The sequence below is a fragment of the Mytilus trossulus genome, chromosome 8 (genome assembly GCF_036588685.1).
Source record: "Mytilus trossulus isolate FHL-02 chromosome 8, PNRI_Mtr1.1.1.hap1, whole genome shotgun sequence".
Taxonomy (NCBI): domain Eukaryota; kingdom Metazoa; phylum Mollusca; class Bivalvia; order Mytilida; family Mytilidae; genus Mytilus; species Mytilus trossulus.
In genome coordinates this window covers 33,865,792-33,884,109 of record NC_086380.1, presented here as the reverse complement: position 1 = coordinate 33,884,109, position 18,318 = coordinate 33,865,792, and the positions used below count along the sequence as shown (strand labels likewise).

The following is an 18,318-nucleotide window of genomic DNA, read 5'->3' as shown; positions in this document are numbered from 1 at the left end:
GGCAAGACGATTTTAATTTTGAAATTAATGTCACCCACTTTACATTTACATACCAATACACCTGCAAAGGGATATACATTTCCCAACTTATCTTGTATTCAAGAGCTTGCATCGGTTACCCAGACTTTATGTCTGGGCAGAAAGTTGGTGAGCCAGGGCAATGTCAAAGAACGTCTCGTCCTACATGAATATCTAAAAAGAAGCTCATACCATCGCTTATAATGATAAATATTCCGTATCAACATAAAAAGAATACACGATGGTTTTGTTGTCTTTGTGAATTATTTGTTACATATTTTTTGTTGTTTTATAGTGATTAAGATAATAACAAAACGTTGACTGCTGTATTCCTATTTTATGTGTACCTCTTACGTCTGTGTGTGCACACATCATTGTTTTATGCGTCTGTCATACAAGTGAGAGGTTTGGCTAGCTACTCAACCAGGTCATATTCATCATATTCTACATAAGAAAATGTTTGTACAAAGTGAGGAATATGTCAGTTACTATCCATTCGTTTGAAAATTGTAGCTTTTGATTTTGTCATTTTGATTAGTAACTTTCCGTTTGGAATTTTCCTCGGAGTTCGGTATTTTTGTTATTTCCCTTTTTTCTTATAGTTCAAATTAAAACCAAAGGACGTTTTGTAGTACTTTAAATAACTAAATTATTAATAAATTAGCGTATATATTATTGATTTAATTTAATCAAAACAAACTTGTTCATTCCATTCATACTGTTTGATCATCTCATCACAGTTCGAGTACGTATGTCTAGCATGTTTTCTTTTTGCATTACAGAAGCAGACTTTATGTTATAGCTGTTAATTTCTGTTCTCATTTGGTCTCTTGTGGAGAGTTGCCTCATTTTGGAATCATACCACATCTTCTTTTATATATTTATTTGAGTTATTTTGGCAAATAAATCTTCCATTTAATTTTTGAAGGGACCATTTAATTTTATAAGAGACTTTCTGATTGATAATGTTAAGCGGAAGTGAATTATACAGAGTTGAAAGTCTTAAATATCAACCAAATTTAAAGGGGCACCATTAGCACGTTATTCGTCCAAAGACGTTTTGACACTCGCTTTATTGTGATATTTTGATTATTCATTGCTTTATTGATATTAGACTTTTTGGCGAAAAATGAAATGCCAATTGGCGAAAAGGAAAGTGCCGTTCAACTTGACTTCGCCTTCGATTGATGAGTTTTGTGTCTCCCCTTGGCCCTTATTAACTGCTGTGTAGGCAAATTCATACAAAGTTTCTGTGATACATGTATAATAATCTTTCTGTGTTCAATTCTTTTTGACATACATGAAAAAATATGTGTGATTTTTTTATAATTTAATAAATATATTAAATATAGATCTGATATATTATATATATTTAAAGAAACAAAATTAAGCTTTTTGTTTTATAATTAATTCAGAATGCGTAAAAAGTTTCTAACATTACATAATTTGGGGAATTTTAAATATATTGCACTGTAAGGAATATAGATTTGTTGGTAGTAGGAAGTATATATTGTGAACATTTAACTTTAGCATAGCGTGTTACATACATGTAACATATGCACATACGTTTTATCCGTTATATCAAGTTTCCTATTTCTACGTATCAGAATTGATTTTCTGTTCTTGTTCGACACTTGTCTGAAGCTCCAGTGAGACAATTGGTAAGTGTTTTTATTATCATTTATTTAACTTAATTATACCCAAAAAATAGATTTGAAAAAAACAATTAATGAAATAAAACTCCTCTGAATTTTATTATACAAATAAAGTGGTAGCAAAATACCACAAGTAAAGTAATAACAAACTAGAATTGAATACGAATTAACATTATTAGTTTGTACGATTATATAAATGTAAATATCTTAACATATAAAAACTCTTATAAACCTTTTGTTATACTGGATAACAATAATCTCTGGTAAACAAGTTCGTCAACTGGTGGACGTCTCTTTAGAATGAGAACATGCGGTCGAATTTAGCCTATCAACTTTCGACTGTTTCCAAATTAGTCTCCGACAAACTTATACGATCACCAACCAATCGTGTGATTGGTAAGAAACCCTTGTAAAAAATCCACCTTGACCGCATAAAATTCGATAAGGCAAAACAGACACAAAGATACATTTGGTATATTTGATTTGCTGTGTTTTCACGCCACTACAAAGTACAACTTTTCGGCTATTTCGTGGCAAAAATATATGAAAAAGTGCTTGAAATTTAATCATAGGGTTGGTTGATTCTTCGGGAACAGAATATATATTTTTTTTTTAGTTTAAAACACTAATATTCCACAAAAACTGAATCAAAACATGTTCATTCACGTTTTTACCTTTATTATAAGACATACATGTTTCATATTTTCGTATTTTCGTCATAAAGTAATTTATTTAAAACAAAAAGACTATCCTTTTGACATTCGTTTGTCTAATTCGAAAGGCGAGGAGGAGGGCAGAATGATTTTTGAAATAAATATTCCGACCTTATAAAAACAAACAAAATAATTGTAATCCAAGAAAGAACGGAAATGAACATTCTTCCAAAGAAACTGCAGGACAATGCAGAATAAAGTTAAATTGCAAATAAAAAGGAATAAAGTCGTGATGCAATAGGTTAAACTGAATATTTAAAAAAAAAATCTTTTCCAACCCTTCCCCTTTTTTAGAACATGAAAACACAATTGATATAAACGTTTCCAATTCTAATATATTTAGGACGAGATCTTAATATGTAGGATGCTATTTTCGGTCTACACAGAACAACATCTTTAATTCTTTAAATAACATATTGCTGGTTATTTAGCGATTTTGTCTTTTAATGCCAAACTATTTTAAAGTGTATTAATCCTTAAAAGACCATGAACATTGAAAAAAGCGAAAATATAGTGATTGTTTCTTCTTTCCCCCGCTATATTACGAAATGCACGTTGTCGTTTGTTGATGTGGTTCTTAAGTGTTTCTCTTTTCTCGTTATTTTTAATATAGAGTAGATCATTGATTTTCCCGTTTGAATAGTGTTACACTAGTATTTGGGGGTTGGGGTTGGGGTGGGGGCTTCATAGCTTGTTATTCTGTGTAAGCCAATACTCCGTGTTGAAGACCGTACCTTGACCTATAATGGTTAACTTTTATAAATTGTGACTTTGAGGAGAGTTGTCTCATAAGCACTCATATCATATATCTTTGTATATCTATGTCTATTGTCAAAAGAAACAAAGGTCATAAAAAAGCAAGTATTTCACATGCGCATAACCGATCGCCCCATGATAAATCAATCAAAAAGTATTCTACCATTTTAGTCAGCTCAGTGACACATCCAGGGGGAGGGTTCGAGGATTAGAAATCCCCTTTTATTTTGGACGATCAATGAAGGGGACATATCATAGTTGACCCCCTTTTTATCCTGGATTGGAACCCCATTTTCAAAATGATTATATAGGTCCGCCCAACTTAATGTTTTAAATAGATGTTACATCGATTTGTAACCATGGTCCCTAAAATTTAAAAAAAAACACGATGATTAATAAAGATTGTTTATACTGAAACATCGATTCTTTATATTTAGAAAATGTTGTTTCGGAATATTAATGTGTCACGTAATTTTGTTTGGCTTAACTCGTTTTGGCCGCCATACCTGATCTAAATTATATTGTTGTCCAATAATTCAATGTTAACCTTGACACCTTTTGATTACACAAAATATTTTATTTTGTATTTTATTTATTGACCAAATTCTCTGCAATCGATCCATAAAATAATCTAATATCTGAATTATCTTATTTCCCAGCTGTTGTGAATACCCACTACATTTTGCTCACATCCCTATCCAATCTCATACCCATCCCACCACCAACAACCCTCATCCTAACTCAAAAATACTCATAAAATTGAGAATGGAAATGGGGAATGTGTCAAAGAGACAACAACCCGACCAAATAAAAAAAACAGCAGAAGGTCACTAACAGGTCTTCAATGTAGCGAGAAATTCCCGCAACTTACATCAACCTACATCAACCCCTTCTTATTAGAAAGGTCAAAATGAACTGCTTAGGATGAGTCAAAATGTATTCATTGCTAATTTTCTCTAATCCTGATGTGTCTTTTTCGCGTACAAACTTTTTTGGTAATCGAAACTAACCTTTGTAACTTACCTTTTTACTTTTAGGACAGAAGAAAGAAGATGATGTTGCTGTTTATTCCTATTCTATTGGTTGCGGTTGTAAACGGTGCTGCGGGTAAGTTCTTCACTTATATTAATATATTTCTATTGTGAAGCTCTCGTAGACTGGCCTCCCTCTTATCGTTCTTTGCCAGTGCTGATTCAATTGTGTCCCTTCATACATTTATTTGCATACTACATGTATGATCACGAATTCATGTTGATTTTTATATTAAATTCTGCCACTTCAAGCTTTCTCAAGTTTTAAAAAGTAACTCAAAGTAACAGTGCTTTAATTATTTTTTTAAATTAATTTGTTTATATCAAAATCACAGTGATCAAACCTTCGACACGAATCAGAGTTTACATTTTTCTAAAAGCTCAAAATAGTCTGAACTAAAGCAGTTAAGCCTTTTTCAATTGATTATTATAGTTCGTTCATATCTTTTACTGCTATCTGCTCTACCACTGTCCCAGGTTAGGGGAGGGTTGGGATTCCGTTATTCAGTGGTTGTCGTTTGTTTATATATTACACATTTGTTTTTCGTTCATTTTTTAAAATAAATAAGGCCGTTAGTTTTCTCGTTTGAATTGTTTTACATTGTCATTTCGAGGCCTTTTATAGCTGACTATGCGGTATGGGCCTTGCTCTGTGTTGAAGGCCGTATGGTGACCTATAGTTGTTAATTTCTGTGTCATTTTGGTCTCTTGTGGAGAGTTGTTTCATTGGCAATCATACCACATCATCTTTTTTATATTTAGTGTTATATCAACAAATTATATATATACTTCAAAGATAAGGAGTAGCAACTTTATAGCGCTGAACATTTGCATTTCTTGTGTTTCCCCCCCCATTTACATGTTCTGACTTTGTATCATGAATGGTCATCCAATACCCTTTCTTTTTCTATTATAACGAGGTAAATCATGTAACAGATACCCTCTGTTTATTTTTGTCACATCAATGTATAACTGTCTATTTAAATGTTTGTCATTTTGAAACAGAGAGGTTCACATTCTAGTTAATATTAAAAATAAATAGCATAAAAAGAAAGACAACTGTGGGTTTTCTACCGTGTAGGTTACTTAATAGCCATGATTTGTGTTACTTCGTTTATTGATTGATTTAAGCCTTCCAATTCATTTTTATAATACGTCTTTCTATGTTGTGATGATATACTATTATTGTTTCAGAAAAGGGAGAAGGTTTGGTACCATTAAAAAGTTTAATCCCGTTTATTGATTGATTTAAGCCTTCCAATTCATTTTTATAATACGTCTTTCTATGTTGTGATGTTATACTATAATTGTTTCAGAAAAGGGAGAAGTTTTGGTACCATTAAACGTTTAATCCTGCTGTAATTGTTTGCACCTGTCCTAAGTCAGGAATCTAATGTTTAGTGGTTGTCGTCTGTCTATGTGGTTCATAAGTGTTTCTCGTTTTTATATAAATTTGACCGAACAATCAATCAATTAATCTCTTACCATCCCATTATAGTTTATAATACACCACACAAGATAGTGTTATATGTCTTCGATGTGTTTTATATGCTTAAGGACAGGAATTTGTTTGGAGACTGCTTCCAGTAGAAAAAAAAATCATAAATGGAGATTCTAGGCCTACATCATATGTATAAGTGCAGTTTACGTTTGAATTCCTTTTTAAAACAATTTTATTTAGTAGGGGAAGAGTAAGAAATTTAGATTTTGCCACGTACTTTTTTTTAATGAATTTACTAACGAGGAACCTTTTTGTGGTTTAACGTCAAGAATAGAACACCGAAGAAGATATATCAAGTTTTATTGTCACGTAAACACGTTTATTAAATTGTCTTGTACACCGTTGAAGCACAATTACAGTTATATGAATTAGAATACATCAGAAGAAAATGTGTGTACAAATGCATATTTGGTTATGCTAAATCATCTGAACTGAATTTGAATTCCATTCCGTATTAATTTAGATGAGAATATTCAATCATGATTTAAGGAGGCTCGCGGGTCTAAATGATTTTTTTTTTATTTAATATAGGATTTCGCTATATTTTTCTATAAATGAAATTTATCTTAAACTTAATGGAAAAATGAAATAAAAAATGGGGTCACCGTTCATTTACGCTCACAATCTGCCTTCAAAAGAAGTAGACATTTTTGTTAATGTCCTTTTTTTCTGTTGATCTAACAGGAGAAAAAGGAGAAATAGCGGTAATATCGAAATAAAAAAAGAACTAAATTACAGAAATCGCTTAAATTTAACAATTGTTTAGTTTATATACTGTAACAGCTTATTCGAAAACAACAATAAAAAATATAGGTCACCGATGATTTAAAAAATATATTGCAATTTTAATGCCAAAATATGGCATGTTTGCATCAAAGGGAGATAATTTGGAGCTTTTTCAATGAATTCTACATTTTAAAAGTCAACACAAATTGATTTTTTTGAATGGTTTTTGTACCATTTGATAAAGTAACCAACTACTAAAGGTAGTTAATAAAATTTGTAAAGAAAAATAAATGTTCATTTTTTTTCTAAAAATTTTATACCCGCGAGCCTCCTTAAGATAACAAAACTTACAAATTGTATCCCGGCAGATAAAATAGAATATAATATTTATAGATCAATCTAATCAGATTAATTGATAACTGTAGTTTTTATATGTTTTATTTAATTTGTAATGCAGCAAATTCTATTTTTTAAATAATCACTAGAAAAGATAAATATAAACAGTAACTGTATGGAAACACATTTACAGCCGATTGCCTTGAGTGTGTAGGTAAAGTTAATATCTTTGGTTATGTTGCTTGCTATCTGAATCGTGAAGTCGTTATAGGTTAGGTAATTTATCCTCCTTTGTAAAAGAGTAGTCTAGTCCGACGGGTAACTAATCTATCTGTTTGTAGGATTAGGCTACTTCGAAGGAGGATAGTTTACCTTACCTAATAATGACTCAACAGTTCAGCTTGAAAGCAAGCTAACCAAAGATATTACCTTTACCTACAAACTCAATGAACTCGGCTGTAAAGGCCACATTGTAGCGCAATCCTATCAATAATGTTAAGATAAAAGGTTGTTCAATATGCAGGAAAATTTCAAAAATGTTTATTTTCTTAAAAATGTATCAGTTTACCAATTACTCCTTTGAAGATTACATCCAGTCTATCATATTTTTTCGTATTTTTTTTATAATATAACATAATTATAAGCAACTGCCAAACAAGTTTTGAGGTTTTATAGCTAGCTTTAGAAAATACTCTGACTTTCTAATTTAAGAATATGTCATTTTTCAAGGCATTTCTTGTGTCTTGTCGTGGAATCGTTTGACGGTTTAGGAAAATAAAACTATATGTGCTTAATACATGCAAGGAAGGTCGATATATAGGTTTTACTTTTTTAGCTGGGGTTCTCTGTCACATACTTTGATGTTAACACTTTGCACCAAAAATTTTGAAATAAACTATATATAGTTTTTCGGTTTCATTGTGTTTTTTTTTGTTCCCAAAACTTCCATTAAAGTCTGCTCAATATAATAGAGTTGTGTACCCTAACCCGAACCACATATCATCGAACGACAATCACTGAACATCAGATTCCTGACTTGGAACAGGTGCAAACAAATTCAGCGGATTTAAACGTTTTAATGTGTTCAAACCTTTTTCCATTCTCTGAAACAAATGTGTAGCATCACAACATAGAAAGATACGCATGAACCAAAACAACGAACGACAACCACTGAACATCAGGTTCCTTACTTAGGACAGATACAAACACATGCAGCTGGTTTAAATGTTTTGATAGATTCAAACCTTAATGCTTATCTGAAACAATTGTTTTATTGTCACGTAAACACGTTTATTAAATTGTCTTGTACACCGTTGAAGCACAATTACAGTTATATGAATTATAATACATCAGAAGAAAATGTGTGTACAAATGCATATTTGGTTATGCTAAATCATCTGAACTGAATTTGAATTCCATTCCGTATTAATTTAGATGAGAATATTCAATCATGATTTAAGGAGGCTCGCGGGTCTAAATGATTTTTTTTTTATTTAATATAGGATTTCGCTATATTTTTCTATAAATGAAATTTATCTTAAACTTAATGGAAAAATGAAATAAAAAATGGGGTCACCGTTCATTTACGCTCACAATCTGCCTTCAAAAGAAGTAGACATTTTTGTTAATGTCCTTTTTTTCTGTTGATCTAACAGGAGAAAAAGGAGAAATAGCGGTAATATCGAAATAAAAAAAGAACTAAATTACAGAAATCGCTTAAATTTAACAATTGTTTAGTTTATATACTGTAACAGCTTATTCGAAAACAACAATAAAAAATATAGGTCACCGATGATTTAAAAAATATATTGCAATTTTAATGCCAAAATATGGCATGTTTGCATCAAAGGGAGATAATTTGGAGCTTTTTCAATGAATTCTACATTTTAAAAGTCAACACAAATTGATTTTTTTGAATGGTTTTTGTACCATTTGATAAAGTAACCAACTACTAAAGGTAGTTAATAAAATTTGTAAAGAAAAATAAATGTTCATTTTTTTTCTAAAAATTTTATACCCGCGAGCCTCCTTAAGATAACAAAACTTACAAATTGTATCCCGGCAGATAAAATAGAATATAATATTTATAGATCAATCTAATCAGATTAATTGATAACTGTAGTTTTTATATGTTTTATTTAATTTGTAATGCAGCAAATTCTATTTTTTAAATAATCACTAGAAAAGATAAATATAAACAGTAACTGTATGGAAACACATTTACAGCCGATTGCCTTGAGTGTGTAGGTAAAGTTAATATCTTTGGTTATGTTGCTTGCTATCTGAATCGTGAAGTCGTTATAGGTTAGGTAATTTATCCTCCTTTGTAAAAGAGTAGTCTAGTCCGACGGGTAACTAATCTATCTGTTTGTAGGATTAGGCTACTTCGAAGGAGGATAGTTTACCTTACCTAATAATGACTCAACAGTTCAGCTTGAAAGCAAGCTAACCAAAGATATTACCTTTACCTACAAACTCAATGAACTCGGCTGTAAAGGCCACATTGTAGCGCAATCCTATCAATAATGTTAAGATAAAAGGTTGTTCAATATGCAGGAAAATTTCAAAAATGTTTATTTTCTTAAAAATGTATCAGTTTACCAATTACTCCTTTGAAGATTACATCCAGTCTATCATATTTTTTCGTATTTTTTTTATAATATAACATAATTATAAGCAACTGCCAAACAAGTTTTGAGGTTTTATAGCTAGCTTTAGAAAATACTCTGACTTTCTAATTTAAGAATATGTCATTTTTCAAGGCATTTCTTGTGTCTTGTCGTGGAATCGTTTGACGGTTTAGGAAAATAAAACTATATGTGCTTAATACATGCAAGGAAGGTCGATATATAGGTTTTACTTTTTTAGCTGGGGTTCTCTGTCACATACTTTGATGTTAACACTTTGCACCAAAAATTTTGAAATAAACTATATATAGTTTTTCGGTTTCATTGTGTTTTTTTTTGTTCCCAAAACTTCCATTAAAGTCTGCTCAATATAATAGAGTTGTGTACCCTAACCCGAACCACATATCATCGAACGACAATCACTGAACATCAGATTCCTGACTTGGAACAGGTGCAAACAAATTCAGCGGATTTAAACGTTTTAATGTGTTCAAACCTTTTTCCATTCTCTGAAACAAATGTGTAGCATCACAACATAGAAAGATACGCATGAACCAAAACAACGAACGACAACCACTGAACATCAGGTTCCTTACTTAGGACAGATACAAACACATGCAGCTGGTTTAAATGTTTTGATAGATTCAAACCTTAATGCTTATCTGAAACAATTGTGTAACATTACAGCATAGAAAGACACACTATAAGTATATCTACCAAGTATATTTTGTCTCTAATTTTTTCTTTTTAAGTAATACCATGCCCAGGTCCAGGGGATGTTGTGTTTGCCATAGACGGATCAGAAAGTATACACAGAGAAGATTTTAAGAAAGTGATTGATTTCACACTTAAAACTACCGAATCCTTTGAGTTTGGCTCAAGTAAAGTCCGAGTTGGCGCATTGGTATATAGTACTGCTATCCCAGATTATTTCAAGCCATCTGAAAATTCTGGGGTCGTAAAAAGTAGAATATCGAGTTTCAAACACCCTAGAAATAGCTCTAGGACAGACCTTGCCCTTGCTTATATGAGACAGAATCTTCTAAGAACTCCACGTACTCGAGTAGGCGTTATTATCACGGATGGAGAATCGATAAACCCAATTGAAACAAAAGCAGAAGCTCTTAAAGCAAGACAGGATAATATAACTCTTATTGCAATAGGAATTAACATCAGACCGAGTGACCAACATGAAATTGATGCAATAGCAGGAAACAAAACCTGGATAAAGAATGTTGATAATTACAGTCAACTGGCAAACACGACGGTTCTAACTGAGATAGCAGAATTAATTTGCAAAGGTGAGCTTTTAAAAATTACCCTCAAACGTTAATGTTATAATTTACATTTTTACATATATGTGATAGAAAATTAATAAATAATGAGTTGTCAAATGTGTTTGTCTGCATTGACCATTTGTTGACTTTTTGAGATTTACAATGAAAATGTTATATGAGTGCCGAAACCTCTATGTTGTATTAGTATCTATTTGATATTTTCTATTGAAAAATATAATTTTTTTGTGTAGTTACTAACTAATCAAGTGCTTCATGTTTTAAGCTATGCCTCCAGGGCCGTCCGAACCAGAAGATCCAAAGGGTGGTGATATTCGACCAAGTAAGTAGAATTTTCTTCCCACGAAACTGCATAGTATTACATGATATACCTTCTGGTATCTTTCGCCCCTCTTATAGAAACTTTGAATAGAAAATGTTGACTAAACCTACAAATAATATGACAAAATACGTGCTAAAATAGTTAATCGACCCAAAGAAGTTATTGTCTTTAAATGATTATTTTACCATGTTTGCCTATTATCATGATAACTATAAAAGTCAGGAAGAAACTTTAAAAGTCAAAAACGATCATTTAACGCTGATGATTTTTGCACAAAAAATTGCCATTGTTGAAGGTGCAGTTTAACGACACAGACTCAGAAGGTCGTGTAAATGAAATTTTGAATCATCACCAAAAAGTATACAGATCTTAAGATAAATATAACAAAGACATGACTGTAAAGTTTTAAGCAATAATCATAAATCGTTTTTGAGATATGGTGCGACATATAAAAAAAAACCTCCCCCTTTTTTACAAAATACTCAATATTAACTCAAAAATGAAATTTTGAATCATCACCAAAAGGTATACAGATATTGAGATTAATATAACTAAGAAGTGTTTAAAGTTTTAAGCCATAATCTAGAATCTTTTTTGAGATACAGTGCGACTTGTGAAAAAAACACCCCCTGTTTTAGTCACAAAGTGCCGTAACTCAAAAAGTTTAAATCTTATTTGCGACGTCACAATGTGAGAGGAGAAGATATTAGCGACGTCCCAATGCGAGAGGAGACGTTATTAACCTTGCTTTTGTCAAGCGTAAAACTGTCTTTGGGAAGTAGAAAAAGAACAGTAATAGAACGATAAACAGATAATCGGGTTTTCTTCGTATCGATATCGTAAATATCAGCCGCTCGACACAATGCGAAACATTTTAGCTCGTTCACCACGCCCACTCGCCAAAAAAGTTCACATTGTGGCTCGCGGCTGATATTTTACGATATCAATGTGTAGAAAACCCGATAATCTATACATATTTAAAAGTTTCATAAAATTTGGATAAATCGTTCTCAACTTACGGTGCGACATGTTTACGCCGGACAGACATACGGTACGACGGACAGACGGGCGGACACCGGACATTTGTATACCATACTACGTCCCGTCACAATTTTGCTCACTTCCCCGAAATGGTGAAAACAAAAGGACACTTATAATTTCCAGGCTGTGACCTTTAATTACTTTTTAATCTGTATGGTAGTTTTAAAGACGTATGATGATGATGATAATGAGAGGTTTTAACAGTTGGCTCACTAAAACGTAGTACTTAATTTTCTTTTCATTCATTCCAATTTTTCAAAGTCACTTTCCCAATTTTGTTCTCACTTATATAATATTCACCTTATGTGTTTAATTTTAGTTGTCAAATCGTTTTGACTTTTTTCGAAAGGTGTGCCAAATCATGTCATGAATGCCAACAAAGTGTCAGTTCTGCAATAGATTTTAGCAAAACCAGTAAAATTTGACAAAGGAAAGAAAATTTATCTGTTTTGAAAAATTAATGAACGTCCTCAACCAATTTGAACATGTCATTTATATTTTGATTCCACTAACTGCGAAAAAATAATCCCCCTCCACTTTCATTATTTCAGTTTATTATAGCATTTTAACTACTTTTTACATTATTCGAATTAAACATAAAGTATTGATATATTAAAATGTATCATTACTTTATGTTTCGATTAGTGTCTTGGTTAAATAAATAGACAGTGTGATGTAGTAAATACCAGTACGACGTTAAACGTGCAACTTGTTACCGAAAAAAAACCATTTACTTTGTTTGAACGAGGAATTTTGAATTAGAAAAATGCCTATTTCTTTTTTCCTTACGGTAATAGCAGATATGCAAAAATTATAAAACTATAGTGCAAAAATGCTTTCGTTTAATTATATGTAAAAATATTTTTATTTTTTTTTATGTAAAACGTCTTTCGATTGGCTGTAAGTTTTTTGTCTTTCGGCTCACAAACAACATTTTGTCATGTGATCATAACGTCATCAACGTGTTTTTTTTTCATCATACTCCATAAAAACTTAATAACTAATTTTATCATATAGGAATGACTTTAATATTTTCTTTGTGTTTTCGAAATGATCTCATATCATGCTATTTCTTAATAGACGGAGAAATCATGAAATTATTACAGTCATTACTCGAAAAACACATAGAAAATTTTAAGTACTCAGAAAGGAAACCTATCCTGCAACAAGCAGATTCCTACATTAGTCTTGAGAAGCTTAAGATGACAATTCTACTATGCTCTTTTCATTTCAAACTGTGTAGTCTGCTATATGTTTTGTTCTCTTTGCAGTTATAATTGATCCTTTGTGTGAAGGGTGCATAATAGACAATGGATTCGGGTACAACTACTATAAATACGATTGTTCTAAATTTGTGATGTGTTACCCAAGTGAGGACAGCCATGGGAATAAGATAATGACGTCTGCGGTCAAACAGTGTGCTTTTAGCACCTTCTGGTCTCAGGATGACCTGACCTGCGTTAGAACGGAAGACACCGAATGTCAATACAGTAAGTTCATTGGCGGATTATCTCCTTTACAACATACAGGTATCCTGTTCACCCTCGTAGAACAAGAGGGTCCTTGACGATAAGATGTACTTTAAAAATATTAGTTTTTTTCTGAGTATGCAAATGTGATTCTATTCTCAATTTGATAAATTATATCGGATGATTTACTAAATTCATGTCAATATTAATCAAAATATACAATCAATTTTTATGAAACAGTTCAACTGTGAAAAAATGAACTGTAAAATCCATATATTTATATGACATATTTTAATGCATTTACCAATTTGAAGGCTAAACGAATATCAAACTATTATAGTATTTCAACAGGTATATGTAAAGGAAAAACAGACGGGAAAACGTTGCCTTACGTTGGTTGTAGATCGTATTGGAAGTGTCAAGACGGCGTACCTGAACCAATGTGCTGCCCAGCTGGTCAACATTATGATAATAAACAATCCAAATGTGTTGTCGGGATATCATCAGCATGTTCCGGTGTAAGTTGTGATGGTGCAGCCAGAGCTTCCCTACGAAAGAGTAAGTATAAATCACAGTATAGATCTATTTATTATAGTATGAATTATATATCGCTATTTTACTATTTTTGGTAAAATTTTCTGCAGTAGAAGAAGTGCATTTATAAGTCCGACATAAATTTTGATTTCAATAAAATACCTTTTTTTCTTTTTTCAAGACTTGGCAATTTAAACATTTGTTTATTTAATTGTTGGCCTAGTCATAGGTCAATATTTATGTTTCTGTAAATTTTTGCATATTGATGTCTCTACTGACTTGATGACCTCACGAAAAAAAAGGCGACCATGCCTAATACATGTAACTTGTATAGAAAGACGCATCATTGTGATTTTTAAAAGTGTCCTGAATCAATGAAACAGAAAAAAAATACTTTCTAACCAGCAAAAATAATTAAATGATGTCTTATTCTTTTTCAGAACCAGCATGTGATTACGAGGAGAATTCTAAAGATCCTGCTACATATTACCAAGTACTGAGAGTAAAGGGGTTTTCTGACAGAAAGTTCCTACGCAGCTGTGCTCCTGGTACTATTTACAGTGATCTAGACTGTATGTGTGTAATGGATTATGATGGAATTGCCAAAAAGACCGGTAAGCTCTGAATGGCGTTTTCAATGATTGTCTTGCGAAATTAATAAGAATAACCAAACATTGTCTGAGGTGTAGAAACAGGTTGATTACGATGTCGTCGATAATTTATGATGTTTTGAAGTTAGTATAAATATAATGGCTGTTTTGAAACAAAATATCATGGTTAACCTCTTGAACAATTGTAACTTGGAAATACGAATTTTGAACTTGGATATATATGAGAAATGTGATCTTGGAGGGCAGGAAAGTAAACGCTGATGTGTGGAATGTCAATTTGGCAGTGAGGAATGACATGTTCGAAGTTAGAAACGTAAAGTTCGTAATCAGAAATGCCAAGTTCGAAGTGTTAGAGGTTCGGAGTAAGAAATATGAAAATAGAAGTCACAAATCTCAAAAATAGCATGTCCATTTGAGTCGTATGTAGACTTCTGATTTGGAGGAAAATTTATTGAAACGATCCTTATGTGATAAAATGGCATTTTCATTGATTAAATTACCTTATTTGACATAAGAAATTTTAGAATAACATATTTTAATAGGTAGACAGTTTGGTTATGACATAACAAATGTATAAATTGTATGATATGTTTTAAAGATATAATGTATATGCATCTTTGATTTCAGATAAACCGGTATTCTTTACGTTAATCATGTTAATACGTATTTATATATAACACGCAATCTACAGCAATTAACAGCCTTTAATACTTACCAAAAATTAATATATATTTTCAGCTTGTAGTGCAATGATTACCCAAGGTGCAAATGGTCAGTTCTACTATCAGAAAGACATGAATTTACCATTTGGAAAATCAAACTTAGACTTGACCTCTGAACCAGATGCTATGACCTTCAATTCAAAATCCCATATCAACATATGGCGTCTTGCCAACCATGAATTCATGGACTCATTCGGGGTCGAGATGAATGTGAAACTCACTCCATTTACCGGAAAGAAGGGATCTAAAACTGAGCAGATCATGTTAAACTGTCTCCATAGTGACGCAGTACTGGAGGAAGACCAATGCTCGCCTTCTATGTCTCTACAAGTCAGAAAAGAACAAAAGAAGTACACATTCATCGCACAATTGTTTACACGCACTGATAGAGGAACTGAATATAATAAGACAATCTCCAGCACAGTAGTATGTTATCTATTCTTATATTATGAGATTTTTCAAATCAATTAGTATATACTAATCGATTATATTGCACTGTTTGATTTTTTTTGTCAACATAGTTTAAATCATGACTAAAACATGTTTAAATTTCATACACGTAAAAAGGAGCTGTGTGTTAAACATGACCATTTAGATGGCACCCCAACGACACAAATTAAATAGGGTTATACACCAATGACACAAAATAACAGAACGCACCTTCAGGTCTACATACAATTTGTTCTATGAAAGACACTTGGTAACGTCTGTTTGGTTATCATTTCAAGATGGCTGTCAACTAGATATTGATTTGTTCAATATTTGTCGTTTAGCATTTTGTAATAATGGCGAATTAGGTATCCTACATTTAATTTTGTAATAGTAGCGGATCCAGGCATCATGCATGCTGGATTATTTACAACCCTTCTAGACTCAAGGTGATTTAGAGCTAAACATCTTATTAATGCACTGGTGCATTGTTGAAATCTACATATAGGCCTTGAGATGTGTTCATGGTTTGGTTTCTTTTCATTAATGTATATCATACATTCTTTTTATTCTTTCACATCCTAAACATGCATGAAATATTTGCTACTGTACGTCAACAATCAAGCAATCAAACTTATTCTTCTAAACAGATGTTTACTACAGTTTTTATTTAAAATATGAATTTATCAAACGTTTCCATTTTAGTCTTCCTCAAGTGGCTACAAGGGATACATTCCTATCACATTTGCATATGATGGCGACAATTTTGCATTGAAGGCTGACAGCAATGAGCAATCTGTACCTTTGTCAGGCAAGTACATTTTCCTATTCATGACTACTGCATTTATCAAAATAAAGATGCAGATGATTTTCACAGCCGTCATTGAAATGTCATATAGATATACATGTAGGAAGATGTGGTGTGAGTGCCAGTGAGACAACTCTCCATCCAAATAACAATTTATAAAAAGTAAACAATTATAGGTCAATGTACGGCCTTCAACACGGAGCCTTGGCTCACACCGAACAACAAGCTATATGTCTAATATCATGATAATCTGTTGAAATTACTATGAATAATGAATATTCTATTATTATAAACGACAATTGCAATGATTTTTGAATAAATTATGTGTCGATAACGTGTACATGTCTCATAAACAAAACATATGCATATCATATACAGAGATGTGATATGACAACCAATGAAATAACTATATTAATCAGGGATCAAAGGATGTAAATGCAAGCAACTACAATAACTAAGTCATCGTAGACCTTTAAAAAAATCTGTTTTGTATATAAAGGACCAAATAACTATTTTCACCTCAAGAAATTAAAATTGATTAGTTTAATTATTTCTTTGAAAAGTTAACAAGGCTTAGTGATGTACAAAAAAACCTTTCTTAATGAATAAGCGAAAAAAAACTCCAATTCAGTAACTTGACTGTTCTTATTTTTAAATTTCTAAAATTAGGTTGGATACAGCGAAGACAGACCGGCATGGTTTTTGGACGTCCAACAATTAGAAATACCGCAGTTGGTTTCTTGGATGGCAGCTTAAAAGAGGTAATTCTATTTTGGTTGTATATACATAACTTTTATAATGAGATGTGGTACGATTGCCGAGATATCGATCGATTCACAAGAGATTGCATGACAAAGATGCAAACAACTTTTATATGGCACCGTTCAGCTTTCAATACCATGAGCAAAACTTATACCATATAGTAAGCTTTGGAAGGTCTCGGTATGACAAAATCGAAAACAATTCAAATAAATAAACAACAGCCTGATTTATGTTAAAAAGAGTTTAATGGCTACCAGATTTCATTATCTCTATTAGGATTTTTTTTTTTTTTCGTCAAACAACTTAGTTGGCGAGTAATTGTGTGTATTTCACATTCCAGTTCTAATGAAGCGTGGCATTTAATAAATATGTGCTATTTTTTATTTTTCAGATAAACGTTTACGATTGTATCCCGCTATCAATCAAGGACGCACTAACAATAATGTAACCTTCGCTGGACTACAGACCATGGACCGTTGACCACGCACACCAGGACAATCCAAACGAACTAAATATATACTTTCTAAAAAATTTTCTCACGAATCTAAAAATAAACTATTTTCAAAATTCAACAAAATTGTAAACTATTCTTGGTAATCTAAAATGTATGTCATATTCTATCTTTAATAAACTTCATGCATATTTGAAATTGTTTGTATTAATTATTGCCTATTCATATACCCGACTTTGGATGCTATATGTGATAGTAGAAACATAACTCTTACATGTGTCTCACTATGTTGTAATGTAGTGCTTATGTTTCAGGTTAGGGTAAAGGAAAACGTTTAAACCAGCTGCATTTGTTTCTATACATCCTATGTCAGGAAACTGATGTTTAGTAGTAATTGTTTGTTGATTGCGTTCATAACTTTAAGTTTTTATCGTTTGTTGTTTCCTTTTTTTTTCTTTATATAGATTATACCAATTGTTTTGCTTTTTGAATTGTTTTTTACTTGTCAATG

General features: G+C 31.9%; 1 protein-coding gene across 1 annotated transcript; it reads left to right on the top strand.

The window, feature by feature from the left end:
* The first annotated feature begins 1,567 nt into the window (after nt 1–1,567).
* LOC134680859 (protein PIF-like) lies at nt 1,568–18,005 on the top strand. Its single transcript, XM_063540127.1, has 11 exons — nt 1,568–1,679; nt 4,180–4,249; nt 10,116–10,664; nt 10,924–10,980; nt 13,293–13,511; nt 13,842–14,048; nt 14,465–14,638; nt 15,374–15,783; nt 16,492–16,597; nt 17,264–17,355; nt 17,748–18,005. The coding sequence occupies exons 2-11, from the start codon at nt 4,195–4,197 to the stop codon at nt 17,802–17,804; spliced, it is 1,926 nt and encodes a 641-aa protein (XP_063396197.1). The 5' UTR covers nt 1,568–1,679; nt 4,180–4,194; the 3' UTR covers nt 17,805–18,005.
* Nucleotides 18,006–18,318: the final 313 nt, after the last annotated feature.

Coding starts and splice junctions, on each gene's coding strand:
- LOC134680859 (XM_063540127.1), top strand. CDS start 4,195: ATGATGTTGCTGTTTATTCCTATTCTATTGGTTGCGGTTGTAAACGGT. Junction 14,639..15,373: donor TGGAATTGCCAAAAAGACCG/GTAAGCTCTGAA, acceptor ATATATTTTCAG/CTTGTAGTGCAATGATTACC. Junction 16,598..17,263: donor GCAATCTGTACCTTTGTCAG/GCAAGTACATTT, acceptor TTCTAAAATTAG/GTTGGATACAGCGAAGACAG.